Source organism: Suncus etruscus, chromosome 5 (assembly GCF_024139225.1).
Source record: "Suncus etruscus isolate mSunEtr1 chromosome 5, mSunEtr1.pri.cur, whole genome shotgun sequence".
In the NCBI taxonomy this organism is placed as follows: Eukaryota; Metazoa; Chordata; class Mammalia; order Eulipotyphla; family Soricidae; genus Suncus; species Suncus etruscus.
Window position 1 is genome coordinate 94,824,002 of NC_064852.1, and position 17,724 is coordinate 94,841,725.

Genomic DNA, 17,724 nt, shown 5'->3' on the forward strand with positions numbered 1-17,724 from the left:
CACTCCTGCCAGCCTCAGTGGGCCATATGCAAGGTCCACCAAGAATTAAATCTGGGTCAGCAGTTTGCAAGGCATGTCACTACCTGCTGTACTATCACTCTGGTCCAAAATTCTACTTTTTTAAACTTATGAAAAATATTCTTTGAATTTAAATTTAAGTGGTAAACAGGAAGTATTTTTTAATACCCTGCAGAAATATTAAAATTCACATTACCCATATTCTTTCCCAGGCAGGAGTTTATTTGGTGGTATTCCACTGATGACAGATTCATGGTAAATAATTTCCTCCTAGATTTTCTTTTTAAGTTTTGGTGGATGTAACATTTCAGATACAAATTTAAAGCCCAGCATATATTTAAAAAAATCTTTTAACAAAGAAACATTGACCTACAAAACCTCAGTAGATTAACAAAGCTAATTTTGTGAAACTAGTCCTAAATTTTAAGGAGACTACTGTTTTTTATATGAAAAGGATGAATAAAGTAGGTTTGAAAATTCACTTTTTATTATACATTGATGTTTGGCTTATTCAGAACTAACAGGAGTTTTATAATTAGGGTCTTGCAAATCCTGTTTAAGTAACCATTGTTTTTGATCTATGATAATTATATTTGTTGTTTCTGACCTTATAGGTAGATGAACCATGAAGTCCAACTTCCAGATGTTACTTTCTTCCTTAAAACCTAAATAGTGTAGACTTCCCAGAGGGTTTGAAATGCACTGAGCACTTTTAGTACCATATTTTCCTGTGTTTATGGGCTGGTGCCTAATCATCTTAATACTAAAGGCTCTTCAGATCTTCTCTAAGATAAATAAAGTGTTCCTAAATGTGTGCATGTGTGTTGTGTTTTTGTTTTCATATTTTCTATGTTGTCATTTTCTAGGCAGCTGGAGGAAGTATATCACACCAGGTTAGCTTCTCCTACTTCAATGCATTTAACTCCTTACTGAATAACATGGAGCTTGTTCGTAAGATATACAGCACACTAGCTGGCACACGGAAAGATGTGGAAGTCACAAAGGGTAAGGTGGAATTATAGAAATATATAGTTCTTCAGAGTTCTTCATATACAGAGATAATATTAAAAGCCAGCATTTATACGTAGGTTAAAAATGGATGAGGTTGAGCTAAACCAGCATCTTTAAAACCAGTTTTGGGTCTGGAGTGATAGCACTTGCCTTGCATGTGGTCGATTCAGGATGGACCTGGGTTTTGATTTCCAGATCCCACATGGTCCCCTGAGCCTGCCAGAAGTGATTTCTGAGTGCAGAGCCCTGAGTGCCGCGGGTGTGGCCCAAGCCCCCCAAGTAATAAATAAACAAATAGATAAATAAATAAATAAATAAAACCAGCTTAGAAAGCATGCTGCCATCTCTCTGTGTATTTCATTTGGGAAGCATGGCCTCAAAAATCCAGGTGGATTTAATGGAATTCTGAAGTCAAATAGAAAAGTGGCTTTGACAGTTTTGAAAAGAACATTGGCCCCATCTGTCAAACAGGTCAGAGGCTTGGTGGCAGTAGCTTGTTTGTACTAAGAGAAGTAGTCACCACAAAAATAGATGGGCAAGTCTGCTCCTTTAGATAGCTATAAAAAGGCGTTTCTTTTATCTTGTAACTCTGGAGACCAGAGCCCGGGAACAGGAGAGGCGGTTTCATCTTTGAAGTTACTTTTTCTTATTTTTGTTGTTGATGTTTTATCATCTTAGTATTTTATCTTTTGCCAGTGTTCACAAATTCAGCTATTCTTTTATTAGGTATTTAGATTTAGTTTTTGTTTGTTTCTTTTGGGGAGTCACACCCAGTGACGCTCAAGGATTACATCTGGCTATGCACTCAGAAATCGCTTCTGGCTTGGGGACCATACAAAACACTGGGGGCTGGGGGATCGAACCACGGTCTGTCCTGGGTCAGCTGCATGAAAGGAAAACACCCTACTGCTGCGCCATCTATCCAGCTCCTAGATTTAGTTTTATATGAAAAAATATTGAAATGCTTTTAGTTTTAAAAATAAGAGACTAAGATATAAGATGTTACAGAAAAAAAATCTATTAAGATTTTAAAATATTTTCTCTCTTACAGAGGAATTTGCCCAGAGTGCCATCCGCTATGGACAAGTCACCCCATTAGAAATTGATATCCTTTATCAACTTGCAGACTTATATAATGCTACAGGGTAACTATTCTTATAATACTTTATTATTTGTTTTAGGACAGGTCTTTTTTTTTTGGTTTTTGGTTTTTGGGCCATACCCGGCGTTGCTCAGGGGTTACTCCTGGCTGTCTGCTCAGAAATAGCTCCTGGCAGGCACGGGGGACCATATGGGACACCGGGATTCGAACCAACCACCTTTGGTCCTGGATCGGCTGCTTGCAAGGCAAACGCCACTGTGCTATCTCTCCGGGCCCCAGGCCAGGTCTTTTAACATGTGAAGTAGAGGTATCCTTTCAGTACTTTTTAACAATAATCTATTTGGTATGTAAATTTTTAGAACAAGGAACAGGCAGATATGAGAAATAGGGGAGCTCGAGAGGGGGAAGACTAAAGGAGAGAAGAGAGAAGAAAAAAGGAATTAAGGGAAGGAGACATCTATGAGTTTTAAGAAAAATTAAGGACATTATTGCAATAATGCCCCCAAAAAATAGAGATGAGGACCAGAAGGACTGGCTCACAATATGAAGCTCACCACAAAGAGTGGTGAGTGCAGTTAGGTAAATAACTACACTAACAATGACAATGCTAATGAGTGAGAGGAGTAGAATGTCTGTCTTGAATATAGGCAGGGGTTGGGAAGGAGGGAGGGGGCATTGGTGGTGAGAATGTTGCACTGGTAAAGAGGTGTGTTCTGTTTATGACTGAAACCCAACTACAATCATGCTTGTAACCATGGTGCTTAAAGATTTTATATATTTATTTTTTAAAAAAAGTGGGGGAGGGGCCCGAGAGATAGCACAGCAGCAAGCAGCCGATCCAGGACCGAAGGTGGTTGGTTCAAATCCCGGTGTCCCATATGGTCCCCCGTGCCTGCCAAGAGCTATTTCTGAGCAGGCAGCCAGGAGTAACCCCTGAGCAACAATGGGTGTGGTCCAAAAACCAAAAAAAAAAAAAAAAAAGTGGTGGAGGAGAGTGATGACAGAAGAGAGGTAGACTAAGGGAGTAGAGGCTGGAGGACCATGAGAAGGAAATGGAGGAAGAGAGAAAAATGAGAGGAAGGAAAGGAAGTGAGAAGAGAGGTAAAAGCAAAGCTATAACCTGGGTTCTTTGAAAGGGTGTTATGATTTTGAAATATTTGTGGAAATTTGCCTGAATTTGTAAAATTAACTGAGGCTTCATGTTCAAGAGTCCTAGAATCTTTTTTTTTTTTTTCAGTTCATTGTGAATGACCACTTGATTGGATAGTACATACAATATTTTGTGCTGGAGAATAGTATTCTCATGAGCTATGCCCATGATATTATCACCATATCATAGAAAAACTCAAATGTTTTATGTCTTTAGACTTAGAAAACCAAAGCATATGGAAGATATAGAATATAGCCAAATCCAAAAGTAAAACCATTCTTTATGGGCATTCAATAGTATGTGGAATAGTAGTCTGATTAACTAAAAGTTAAAACTTTTTACTTTATATTTTAGTTGTTCTTAGTAGTTTTTTAATTGCAGTAATATCTGAAATTAAAACTGTTTTATCCCTACAACTGAGAACTAATATAAAAGTTGAAGTTATATGAGTAATTTACTGTTTTCTTGATATATGATGAGTTGTTGAACTTGAGGTAATTACTAAATATACTATCCATTCTTTGGTGATTGACCTGAAATATTAGGCCATATCTCATATAACCAGATTTTACATTTAGCTAAGGTTTTGATACCCCTTCATAAAAATAAGTGCTTTCAAATAGTTTTTTTTAAAATAGATCTAAAGTCACCTTCTGAAAGCTTGATTCATGGGGTTCATTTACTTTTAAGTAAGATTTTTTTAAAGATTAGTACATCTACATGGTTCAGAACTCAACATTTAAAAGAGTATCATAAGGAAATCTCCCTGGTCTCCATATGCCTTTCTCAGGAATTATTAGTTTTCTACTTATCCTTCTCGAGATATTTAGCATCTATTCACTTAAATATGGATGCTAGGGGAATACATCTTGTAAGTGTGAAATGTCAGAACTTTGCTCTGGCAAGAGTAATTTCTTCACTTTTAATCCCTTACTGAGTCTTATTAAATTTATATACTACACTTTATTTTTCTGAATCTTTGTGTGTATGTTATGTCAAGTAAAGTCTAAGATTTTTTTCCTCATGTGTGAATAGGAAAATAAAAAGTTTAAATCATAATTCTCTCTGCTTTTTTTCTGAAGAAAGATTATCTCACTCTGGTGGTTGGTGTCTAACAGTTCTTTTCTTCCCTTATTTTTGTGTAAAGTCGCTTAACACTGGCGGATATTGAGAGAATAGCTCCATTGGCTGAGGGGGCCTTACCTTACAACCTGGCAGAACTTCAGAGACAGGTAAGAATCTCATAAATAGAATCACCTTCAGAAATGTTGAAATAGTAATAAGTACAACATTCAATAGCCTAGAGCTTCTGAATTTTGTGAACATTTAAAACTGCTTTCCCTAAAAAAGACTTTAGTTAGCTCAAAGATTATCTTTATGGAACTGTTCTCATCCTTCTCATTAGAATATTTTTATTGGATATAACTAGATATATGTTTGTGTTATTTCCTTATATTTGAGTAGAAATATATACGAGTTCACCCTAGAACTGGTAGTCTTTTCATTTGTCTAGTCATGTTTAGAAATTATTATTATTATTTTTGTTTATTTCTTTGTTTTTGTTTTGTTTTTTGGGGGCCACACCTGGTGATGCTCAGGGGTTACTCCTGGCTATGAGCTCAAAAATCGCTCCTGGCTTGGGGGATCATATGGGACTTAAGGGATCAAACTGAGGTTTGTCCTAGATCAGCCGCATATAAGGCAAACACCCTACCACTGCACTATTGCTCCGCCCGTTGAAATTATTGTTAAGCTAATTTTGTAACATCAAGCCTATTCATATGGTTTCTAAGATAAATTCTAAAATAGCTTTTCCGCCCAAATTATACCTGATAGATTATAGCTCAATTCACTCTAAATGGTCCCTGGATCAGTGTTAGGAGTAATTCCTGAGGGGAGAAGAGGAGAAGGAAGAAGGGGAGGTAAGCAGAGGGAGAGAGGAGAGAAGAGGAAGGGGAAGGGAGGGAGGAGGGAGGGAGAGAAAATTGTCAAAATTGTTTCTTTGATGGGATAAGGTCTCAAACATTATTCAGGGCAGATGGGTTAGGTCTCAAACATTACTCAGGGAACAAGAAAGAGGGGGAGAAAACTGACTTCCTACCAAAAAAAGTGATTGATTTACATGTTTGATCTCTGGCGCCTATCGTCAAAAATCATCCAAAAATTTAAGGACCAATTTCAACCCAATATGAGAATGGGTAACTATCACTTATTATTATTGTTATAATTATTATTGTTTTCAGTTTTTGGCCTATATCCCAAGGTGCTCAGGGGTTACCCCATCTCTACTTTCAGGATCTCACCTGACGGGACTCATGGAGTCCTGGAATTGGCTATGTGCAAGGCAGTAAACAATCTTTAAAACATAATCATTACTGGGGCCGCAGAGATAGCATGGAGGTAAGGCATTTGCCTTGCATGCAGAAGGTCGGTGATTTGAATCCCGGCATCCCATATGGTCCCCCAGCCTGCCAGGAGCGATTTCTGAGTGTAGAGCCAGGAGTAACCCCTGAGTGCTGCCGGGTGTGAACCAAAAAAACAAAACATAATCATTACTGTATTCATATTATTTTCAACTGTGTGGAATAAATTATATGTGGTGGACAATCTGAATACTGATATACTTAAAATTGGTGCCCTGGAAACCACTAGGAATGATCTCAAACCAAAACATTAAAAAAAAATCCCAGAAGCTAAAACAAAATTTATTTCTGTTAGGAATTATATCCAAACTATTGGCCATTCACATAGAAAAATATTAGAAAGCAAGCTGGTTCTCCCAAAATATTATTAGAACTAATCTATGATTTCACATATCCAGCTCCTTAGATATAGAACTTTGTTTTGTATAGTTTGCATTCATTCCCTTGGTTTATATTGGGTTTCATGAATAAGTAGCAGTACAATCCATTCACTACTATCACCTTTTGGGAGGAAATGTTTACTTCTGTAATTCTGTCATAGTTTTTTCATAAATGGGAATCTATCTCAAAAAGGAGGAAATTGGATTGATGTAGGTATATAACATATGTATATATGAGTTTCCTCACATGCCATTTCTTCAGTTAAATTATTAGATTAACATTTTTGTGTGTGTGTGTGGTTTTTGGGTCACACCCGGCGGGGGTTATTCCTGGCTTCACGCTCAGAAATTGCTCCTGGCAGGCACAGGGGACCATATGGGACGCCGGGATTCGAACTGATGACCTCCTGAATGAAAGGCAAACGCCTTACCTCCATGCTATCTCTCCGGCCCCAGATTAACATTTTTTTTTTATAGTTTTAAACAACATAATAACCTCTTTTCGGAGAGAAAAGTGTACATTGTTTAACATTAGGGAGAAATAGACGTATTTTTTTTCTTTATCTCAGCTTCCTTTTTTTTTTTTCTTTACCCAACTTCTATACTTTCACAAAAGCTTGGAGCTTCAGTCTTGTTTTACAAGGTTCAGAATATTGAATTTTAATTCTCTCATTAAAATCAGAAGTGTGAATTGTACATAAGAGAATTTTATTTTTCACAGCCTTATTTTTTCACTCACTCATAATTTTATTTAGTATAGCATCTAACCTTCTTTACCTATTATGATCAGTATAAAAAATTTTAGCTTCTTTTTTTTTATTTTTGCTTTTGGGCCATACCCGGTGACGCTCAGGGCTTACTCGTGGCTATGCAGTTAGAAATCACCCCTGGCTTAGAGAACCATATGGGACACTGGGGGACTGAAACTTGGTTCATCCTAGGCTAATTCTGGCAAGGCAGACGTCTTACCGCTCCACGCCACCACTTCACCTCCCATCCACCCCCCAATTCAGCTATTCTTTCTCTTTTCTCTATGACTAGTGGCCAGTGGCCATTTGGAATAGCTAGTTTTCTTTTTTTTTTTTTTCTTTTGTTTTTGTTTTTGTTTTTGGGTCACACCCAGCGGTGCTCAGGGGATACTCCTGGCTGTCTGCTCAGAAATAGCTCCTGGCAGGCACTGGGGACCATATTGGACACCGGGATTCGAACCAACCACCTTTGGTCCTGGATCGGCTGCTTGCAAGGCAAACACTGCTGTGCTATCTCTCTGGGCCCGCTAATTTTCTTTATTAACTTAACATTCTACATGAGGCAGCCTGGTCTGGACAGGTTGCTTGACTTAACTGACATGATCTCATCTTTTCAATTAATTCTTATTCATAAGACAAGGTACATTTAACAACAAAAATCGGTGAACTTCTTCAGGTGAAATCTCAAGTCGTGTCCAGTCATATACATGTGGTTGGGGAATAGGTTAAAAATCATTTGACTCTCAATTCTTGTTTTGCTTTGAAAAACACTTAATTAATCTCGTTAAATATCACCTTCATGATCATAATCATAACCTTAGGGGAAAGCATGCCTTTTCCTTTGGCCCATTTGCTCACAGCAGGCGATCTTCTTAGTGCTGAGTATTTTCTTCCAGCCTAAATGCTAAAAATTCAGTACGTAGTCATTAATAAGGATGACAGCAACAGTAGCATTCAACTTATGAATATTCATGAAGTGAAATCCATAGCATTAATTACATTAATTTACATACCTGAATACAAGTGAACCATAAGTAATAGTGATAGCTAAGCCTAAAAAAAACTCTTCTGTAACCATATATTGTGTTTTTTTTTTTAAATAAATGCTATTTAATAAGGGTGGAGGTGACGTTTCTTTCAAAAGGTATTTAAGATATTTTAAGGATATTTTTAACTAAGAATTAAAGCATACTATAATCCTTTATAGCTTTCAAAGGATTTTGTAGAACTTATAAACATTATTTAAAGGAAGAGAGTATAAAGAAAATATATGTGGTTGAACACAAATGAGACCTTTTATGAATAGGGGAATTAGTGCTTACATGATTCTTAGTTGGGATTGTAGCCCTTTTATACTGTGAGGTTTAATTTGACATGTTCTTTTGTAAGACATCATGATTGAGAATAATTCATACTCAATGAGAGTAATGAATCACCTGGATATATGGTTGAAAATTTCAATCTATGTATATTTTTAGAAGTTAAAAATGTTACATTTAATAGCATAGCAGCATATTAATCTTTTTTTTTGTTTGTTTGTTTTTGGGCCACACCTGTTGACACTCAGGGGTTACTCCTGGCTATGCACTCAGAAATTGCTCCTGGCTTGGGGGACCATATAGGACGCTGGGGGATCGAACTGTGGTCTGTCCTAGGCTAGCACTTATAAGGCAGATTACATCTAGCACCACTGCTCTGGCCCTGCAGCATATTAATCTTAAAAGATTAAAACATTTAGGGGTCAGAGTGATAGCCCAGTGGGTAGGGCATTTGCCTTGCATGTGGCTGGCCCGAGTTCAATCCCTGGCATCCCAAATGGTCCCCTGAGCCTGCCAGAAGTGATTTCTTTTTTTTTTTCCCTCTTTTTTCTTCTTTATTGTCCGCGGATAGAGGACATATCAGATATTAAACTGATAAGAACAGATACTACACTTGATTTTAGTCAAAAGACCGAGAAGCGATCAGAAGTGATTTCTGAGCTCAGAGCCAAGAATAACCCCTGAGCACAGCCAGGTGTGGCCCCCCCCAAAAAAAAAAGCTTAAAACATTTAAACCAAAAATGCCCCAATGTGAATTTTCTTTAAATATGTTATTGTGTTGGGTGATAGTACAATGGCCTGGGTTTGATTCCCAGTACCACATGAACACCCAAGTACATCCAAGTATTACAGGGGCATCTTTGGAACCTTCAGCACTACCAGGGTGACCCAGGTATCCCCAGCCCTGCAGGATCTGAGCAGCGTCATATCCTCAGGTTGAACTCACTGCCATTTGGTCAAGAATTTCCAGTGGGGCGTCTGGACTTCCTGAGCACTACTTGAGAACCCCTCAATTTTTTAAAAATATATTTTGATCTGAAAAGAAGAATCTGAAAAGAAGGCTTTGCACAAAGAAGGCATTGTTAGTCCTTGATCATCCCAGGAGTGAGCCCAGAGCACTAAACTAGGAATATTACCTGAGCTCCACCAATTACCTTTCTTACCCTCTCACCTCAAAAATGATAATGATGGGCCAGAACAATGGCGGAAGCGGTAAGGTGTTTGCCTTGCATGCGCTAACCTAGAACGGACTGTGATTTTATACCCTAGCATCCCATATGGCCCCCCAAGCCAGGAGCGATTTCTGAGCACTTAGCCAGGAGTTACCCTTGAGCATCACTGAGTGTGGCCCAAAAAACAAACAAATAAAATGATGATGATGTTAACATCTCAAAAAAGTTAAGATCAACTTTATATCAAAGATAAAGATTGTATTTGTTTTCAACTATATTGCCTTTAAGAAATATCAGAATTAGGGCTGGTGTGGTGGCGCTAGAGGTAAGGTGTCTGCCTTGCAAGCGCTAGCCACCAAACGGACTGCTGTTCGATTCCCCCCCCCCCCCCGCGTCCCATATGGTCCCCCCAAGCCAGGGGCTATTTCTGAATGCTTAGCCAGGAGTAACCCCTGAGCATCAAACGGGTGTGGCCCCCCCCAAAAAAAGAAATATCAGAATTGGAGCGTTTGCCTTGCAGGCAGAAGGATGGTGGTTTGAATCCTGGCATTCCATATGGTCCCCTGAGCCTGCCAGGGGTGATTTCTGAGCGCAGATCCAGGAGTAACCCCTGAGCACCTCCAGGTGTGACCCCAAAACCAAAAAAAAAAAAAAAAAGAAAAAGAAATATCAGAATTGTTAGCTTTATTTTGTTCAACTGGCATTTAGAAACAGCATATAAATTATTAATTAATATAATATTTTATTGGTAATACCAATGTTTTATTCAGGATGGAGTTTTTTTTTTTGGTTTTTGGGCCACACGCTTTTGACGCTCAGGAGTTACTCCTGGCTAAGCGCTCAGAAATTGCCCCTGGCTTGGGGGGACCATAGGGGACGCTGGGGGATCTCAGTGGCTAGCGCTTGCAAGGCAGACACCTTACCTCTAGCACCACCTTCCCGGCCCCCAGGCTGGAGATGTGACTGAATTGTGGAGCACATGTCTCCCATGGAATCCCTGGCAGTGACAAAACATTTTCTTGCATTAGTAAATCTTTTACAAAAGTACATTTTATTATTTTATTTATTTATTTATATTTCTTGTTTAAATATAGATTTTGTTTAAATGTAATCTTATAATGCATATTAGGTATATAAGTGGGATATGCATATATATGTATATATATTTTTTTGTTTTGTTTTTTGGGTCATACCCGGCAGTGCTCAGGGGCCACTCCTGGCTCTACACTCAGAAATCACCCCCAGCAAGCATGGGGGACCATATGGGATACCGAGATTTGAATTACTGTCCTTGTCCTTCTCCTTGACTTACTGCTGCTTGACTTACCGCTATCCTGCCCGACATGCATATAATTTACAATTGAAATCAGAGACTGAGATTAGGTTTTTTTGTTTGTTTGTTTGTTTGTTTTTAGGTCACACCCAGCCATGCTCAGGGGTTCCTTCTGGCTCTATGCTCAGAAATCACTCCTTGTAGGCTTGGGGGACCATATGGGATATGCCACCTCTATGCTATCTCTCGGCCCTGAGATTAGATATTTAAATTTTTTGCCCAGCAGGAGTGTTCAAACATAGTGATTTCTTGGGGCCAAAGAGATAGTTCAGTGGATAGGGCTCTTGTTTTTACACAGCTGACCTTGGTTCAATTCTTGGCATTCTCTGTGGTTCCCTGAGCTCCCACTAGGAGTGATCCTTGAATTCAGAGTCACAAGTAAATCATGAGCATTGTCAGGTGTGGCCCAATACCCCAAGCCAACCAACCAGTCAGACTAACAAACAAAAAACAAATAGTGATTCTTGTAAACTTTTTTTTTTGTGTGTGTGTGGTTTTTGGTCACACCCGGCAGTGCTCAGGGGTTATTCCTGGCTCCAGGCTCAGAAATTGCTCCTGGCCCCTCTTGTAAACTATTGATTTGAAGAATGATACAAAGGAGAGGCCTGCAATATTTCCTTATCTCACAGTGTGACCTTTGTCAAAGACACTGTCATGTCCATATAGAATTCCAGGGATCAAACATGGACCAACTGCATACAAGGCAAATGCCCTACTTACTGTGTTATCACTTATCCCAACACTTTTTCTTTTAGATGAGAAATGACATATTTACTATTTTCTTGCATTACACTTACTAATTGGAAGTGGAGGGAATGCAGGAAGATACTGTCATACATAACCATAATCAAAGTTCACAAAATCTGTCATTGAATAAGTCAAATAATTTCTTTTTTTTTTTTTTTTTGGTTTTTGGGCCACACCCGGTGATGCTCAGGGGTTACTCCTGGCTATGCGCTCAGAAGTCGCTCCTGGCTTGGGGGACCATATGGGACACCGGGGGATCGAACCGAGGTCCATCCAAGGCTAGCGCAGGCAAGGCAGGCACCTTACCTCTAGTGCCACCGCCTGGCCCCAAATAATTTCTTATATGGTAAGAGATAATTACATAAAATTGTTTCTGTGATATTTCTTTTTTTTTTTGTTTTTGTTTTTGGGCCACACCTGGTGTCGCTCAGGGCTTATTCCTGGTTCTCAGAAATTGCTCCTGGCAGGCACAGGAGGACCAAAAGGGATGTCAGGATTTGAACTTGGTAAATACCTTACCACTGAACTTGGTAAATACCTTACCACTGTACTATCTCTCTGGCCCCACTTCTTTGATATTTCTACCAAAAATTTTTGATCTAATGAAACATCAGCAAAATGCAAATTGAGGGCCAGAGTGATAGCACACTGGTAAGGTATTTGCCTTGCACACAACCGACCCAGGACAGACCTAGATTTGATCCCTGGTATCCCATATGGTCCCTTGAGCCTGCTAGGAGTAATTTCTGAGCCAAGAGTTATCCTTGAGCACCACCGGGTGTGGCTCCCACCCCAACCCCCCCAAAAAACCCTGCAAATTGAAAGACTTTCACCAAATGACTGGTTTACAATCCTCAAAAGTATGTTTGGGTTTTTTTTTGTGGTTTTTGGGTCACACCCAGCAGTGCTCAGAGGTTTCACCTGGCTCTAAGCTCAGGTATCGCTCCTGGCAGGCTCAGGGAACCATATGGGATGCCGGGATGCAAACCACCGTCCTTCTGCATGCAAGGCAAATGCCTTACCTCCATGCTATCTCTCCAGCCCCCTCAAAAGTATGGTTTTGAGAAATAAGATGAAACTAAGGAAGGTGTAAAAGGAAATTAAAGATAAATTTTAACAGATAAGATAAATATCTGCCTTGGATTCAGAGCTACTATTTTTCTGTTTGTTTTTGTTTGCAGGGCCACATCTGGTGATACTCAGGGATTACTCCTGACTCTGAGCTCAGACATTACTCCTGCTAGGCTTGATTGACTATATGAGATAACCGAGATCTAACCTGGTCAAGGTGTCTTATTTGGGCTGTTAGTCTCATCATAATCTGGGTCTTTCACATGCAGAGCAAATGCCCCTACCCCGCCTGCTGTGCTATTGCTCAGCTCCTGGGCTATGTGTCCTTTAAAGGCCCACTGAGCCCTATTTCTGGAAGGAATCCATGAAAAACACTTCAGATATTAAATAAAAATGAGGAACCCTGTCAACTTAAGTCACAATTAAATATTTAGATCAGATGTTTTGGTTAAAACAAATGCTTATTGTATAAAACTCACAAAATAAGAGAACTTTTCTGCTTCCCAAATATCTGACTTTACCTTATTTAACTTGATTATCTAAGGTCTGAAGAGATAGTATGATAAAAGCAAACAGAATAGATTCTTTTCCCTTTTTTAAGATTTTATAATAAAGTAAACATTTTATTCCTTCATTTTAGAATGTTTACATAGGATACTTGACACTCTCACATTGAACCATTAAAGAACAAGACTGGCACATATTGTTTTGGTTTCTTTATGCTGTAGAATGAATAATGAATACCTATGAAAAGCATTCTGTATCATAGTGGAATTTCCCCCTTTGCTTTTCTCTTAGCACAGATTTTATATCAGAATTATACATTTTCATTATAAATCTAGGATAGTGGCTTCCAGCCTAACTTCATAGCAGAATAATTTGAAAGCCTTTTGGTTGGTTTGTTTTTGGCCACTCCTAGAAGTCCTTAGATTTACACTTGGCTCTGCACTCAAGGATAACTCCTGGCTAGCTCTAGAAACCTAATGGGGTGCTAGAGATCAGACCCTGGTCTGCCACATGCAAGTCAAGAGCCTTCCCCACTGTACTATTGCTGCCTATGATGGAAGCCTTTTAAAAACAAGCTCCAGATCTCAGGGGTTTATATTTTTAAGCCCATCAGGTGTTTCCTTTGCATAAAGACAATTGAGAATACTTGAAGGGAGCAAAGACACAGCAACAGGGGTTAGAAAAATTATTCTTATTTAGTGATAACCTTCATGGTTAAACTGCAAAGCCATAAATAAAGGGGTAGAGATTCTGAAATCTTGAAATAGTATTTAAGAAGTTTTCCACGTTAACCCAAAGAGAAGCCCTTGACATTGCTTTACATATAATTTCACTAATTCTGGTTACATAATTTTTGTGGTCCTATAGATGAAAGGCAAAATCCAAGTGAAATGTGGCCCTAGTCATAATACAGGGGAGAGGGCACATGCTTTGCATAGGGCAAACCTGGGTTTGATCCCTGGCAGCCCATATGATCCCATACACTGCCAGGAGTGATATCTGAATGTAGAGCCAGGAGTAAGTCTGAGCATTACTAGGTGTGGCCCAAAAACAAAGAAACAAACAAGAAAAAATAAATCCAACTAGGAGATGGTTGGTTAGTAATAGTTGTCGGGTATAAACAATTGCATTAGATCTCAATGCAAAGTAACTGATAGACATTAGAAATTATATGACTTTTAGCTCCAAGATGTAGCAAATATACTTTTAATCAGTATTCTTAGAAAGATAAAAGTAGTTTTTATATACTTTGGAATGATATTTTAATTTTTAAGTTGACTGGAGAAGGGGAGAAATATTTATACTTGAACTAGGTGGCTCACTTCTATAGAATGAAACTATATATTATATACATATATATATACTATATATGTATATATACATATACTATAGACTCACTTTTATAGTATTCATTAATGGTAGCAAATAAATGAGGCATTATATTCCTTATTAAAAAAAATGAGAAAAGTATCACTCATGGCATGCCCAGGAGACCATGTGGTATGAGGGACAGAACTCATGATCCTGCACATAAAACATGTGCTCCTGTCCTTTGAGTTACTTCCCAGCCCTGAATGCATTTTTTTTAACCAAAACCTAATGCTAGCAGTGTCTATTTTAAAATCATAAAATAGCCAATTGCCCCTTCTTTACCATTTCTTTATGCCTTTCAAAAATATTTTGCATGTTTTCTTCCCCACAGCAATCTCATGGCTTAGGCCGGCCTGTCTGGCTCCAGATTGCCGAGTCTGCTTACAGATTCACTCTGGGCTCCATTGCTGGAGGTGAGTGACATGTCTCTGTGTGTTAATGTAATATTATCTTACTAGGCTGGAACAGATCAGCAGAGGTAGAGACTCATTGTTCCCTCAGGACATGACTTACAGCTTTTGGAAGGTTCTTTATGTTTTTCCTGTGATCAGAGAACTTGTCATAGCATGGCCTTAGTTTACTGGCTCCAGTCTCTGTTCAGGACCCAACATCCGCAATAAGTTGACAGTGCTACACTCACCATTTTTCTACTGCTTAAAGCCAGTAGGAAGAAATGAAGAATTAGACTGTTCTCATGAAGGTGGGATGAGGACAGAAGAAAATTAGTATTTGAGGTACAACTTTATTATGAAATAATAAACCTCTCAAAGTGACATGTTTTTACTTTTTTTCTCTTTTTCTCCCCATTCACTGGTTGAAGAATATTTAGATCAGTGGTGGTTCATTTGCTACCACAAACCTCTTTTCCCTGCTCCTAGCCAGAATTTAAAAGAATCTTTTTTGTTTAAATACTCTATAGAAAATGTACAGGCGGGGGCCAGAGAGATAGCATGGAGGTAAGGCATTTGCCTTGCATGCAGAAGACTGGTGGTTCGAATCCCGGCATCCCATGGTCCCCTGAGCCTGTTAGGAGTGATTTCTGAGTGTGGAGCCAGGATTAACCCCTGAGCACTGCTGGGTGTGACCCAAAAACCAAAAAAAAAAAAAAAAAAAAAAAAGTATAGGTGGGGAGAAGGGAAGAAAAAAAAAAAGAAAATGTATAGGCACTGAAGTTTCTTTGATTAGAAAAACCTAAAGATGTAACTTAAATGCTTTTGATTGGGCGAGAGAGATAGTACAGTATATGGTGCTTGCTTTACATATGGCTGGCCTGAGTTCAATACTGGCATCTCTATGTAGTTCTCTGAACTGTGTCAGGAATGATCCCTAACCACAGAATTAGCTTGAAGTAAGCCCTGAGCTTTGCTGGGTATAGTTTAGAGACCAAGAAATTAATTAAGTGCAAATAAAATAATTAGAATTATTCAAAATCTGAAAGCTTTCCAGTTATTAGTTTCAGAAGGTGCAAGGTATATTTTGGTTTTCTTTCTTTTTTTTTGGGGGGGGGGTACACACCGGTTATGCTAAGAGGTTACTCCTGGCTATGTGCTCAGAAATCGCTTCTGGCTTGGGGGACTATATGGTACACTGGGGATTGAACGAAGGTCCGTCCTGGATCAGCTGCATGCAAGGCAAATGCCCTACTGCTGCACTATTGCTCCAGCCCCATATTTTAGTTTTCTATAGTTGAAAAATAATAAATACTGTTTTTTATTCCTTGAGATATTCCAAAGCAAAGCCCTTTTAAAACAAAACAAAAGCAAAATGCATGTGAAATTTGACTCTATAGTAACAGTTTAATCCAGTTAATAAAAATGTAAATGAAATCGATATCATATCTGCAATAAGCTATACATAGAGAGGAGCAGGTTTACTAGCATTCCGGGGGACAATAGGGAGGTATGAGACACAAGCTGGGAAAAGGGGTGGAGGGAGGACAACTCTGATGGTGGGAATGGCCTTAATTCATTGTCACTATGTACCTTAAATACCACTGTGAAGATTTGTTATTCACACTTTGGTCACAATAAAAATTATTAATAAAAAAAAGTAAATGAAAGTTAAAATTTCAGCAGCCTGAGGTATAGTTCATTGTTGTAGTGTATATGTTCACATGAGTGAGGCCCTGGGTTCTGCAGCCACTTATGAATACTGCAGCCACTTATTAATATATATATGTATACTTATGGGGAAATAGGTATGAATTTAGGCACCTTATTCTTTATAGGTGATAGTTTTTTAATGTTATCAAAAGTTACCTGTTGATTATTTAGTGTTGCTGCTGATTTTAAAATAGTTGTCCATATAAGAAGCTGTACTTCTAGATCTCAGGAGTGCGAGGCTGCCATCCTTTACCTCAACATGCAGCCAGGAAGTAAAACACAGTCTCTTTTGTGGGCATAGATACTTTGTTTAATCTTCTTCTTTGAGATGAGATTTATTGTACTGTTAAGTTCTCCATTGATTTGTGTGCCCTTCTAAGCCTAAAAATTGTTTTCTTGGTAGCTGTGGGAGCCACTGCAGTCTACCCTATAGATCTGGTGAAGACCCGCATGCAAAACCAGCGTGGCACTGGCTCTGTTGTGGGGGAGCTGATGTACAAGAACAGTATTGACTGTTTTAAGAAAGTTTTGCGTTATGAGGGCTTCTTTGGACTGTACCGAGGTGAGTAAGCATCTCTCAACTGTGAAGTTTGTGCTTTGATTATATTATCAGCAGATTTTAATTCACTTAACAGGAGAATGAAAACATAGATGCTCAAATGAATGCACAGTTGGCCCAGTTAGATTCAGGCTGTTTCTCTTTATTTTCTCATTTCCTTTTTACCATTCTTGCTCATAACTAGTGATATTAATGTATAAACAAGCTCTTCATTCCTTCTTCCTACCATTTATTTTTCTTGGAATCCAAATCCTACATCTGTCCCAAGAATGGTCTGTGGTCTCCATGATCTTAGAAACAGCAGCACATGCTTGCAGGTGGAATACAAGGACACCAGCTCAGAAATAAGAGATTTTATTCCAAAAGAATTAGAAGAGAAACATATCTCTTTGTGAAATAGAAGTGAGGCTGCTAGTTGAAGGTGAGTTTACCCCTTTAGCCACTGTTTTTGTGTCTATTAAAGTGAGCATTCATAAGCTTTCTCTAGTGAGTCATCTAAAGTTTAAAAATAAAAGGGAAGAAAAAAATACAATTTATCTGGGGCCAGAGAGATAACATGGAGGTAAAGCATTTGCCTTGCATGCAGAAGGTTGTGGTTCGAATCCCGGCATCCCATATGGTCCCCCGAGCCTGCCAGGAGCGATTTCTGAGCGTAGAGCCAGAAGTAACCCCTGAGCGCTGCTGGGTATGACCCAAAAATCAAAAAAAAA

The 17,724-nt window shown here is 38.8% G+C and overlaps 1 protein-coding gene and 1 pseudogene across 5 annotated transcripts in view; one reads left to right on the forward strand and one right to left on the reverse strand.

Moving 5' to 3' along the window:
• Positions 1-17,724, forward strand: part of SLC25A12 (solute carrier family 25 member 12) — a 225,189-nt gene that overhangs the window by 175,279 nt on the left and 32,186 nt on the right. For all 5 annotated transcript variants that reach the window (XM_049773407.1, XM_049773409.1, XM_049773410.1 and 2 more), the window contains 5 exons: positions 885-1,023; positions 2,081-2,174; positions 4,429-4,513; positions 14,685-14,766; positions 16,859-17,017. In XM_049773407.1, coding sequence (XP_049629364.1) covers positions 885-1,023; positions 2,081-2,174; positions 4,429-4,513; positions 14,685-14,766; positions 16,859-17,017 — 559 coding nt within the window. The remainder of the gene's footprint in view (positions 1-884; positions 1,024-2,080; positions 2,175-4,428; positions 4,514-14,684; positions 14,767-16,858; positions 17,018-17,724) is intronic.
• LOC126010344 (uncharacterized) lies at positions 8,671-8,795 on the reverse strand (annotated as a pseudogene).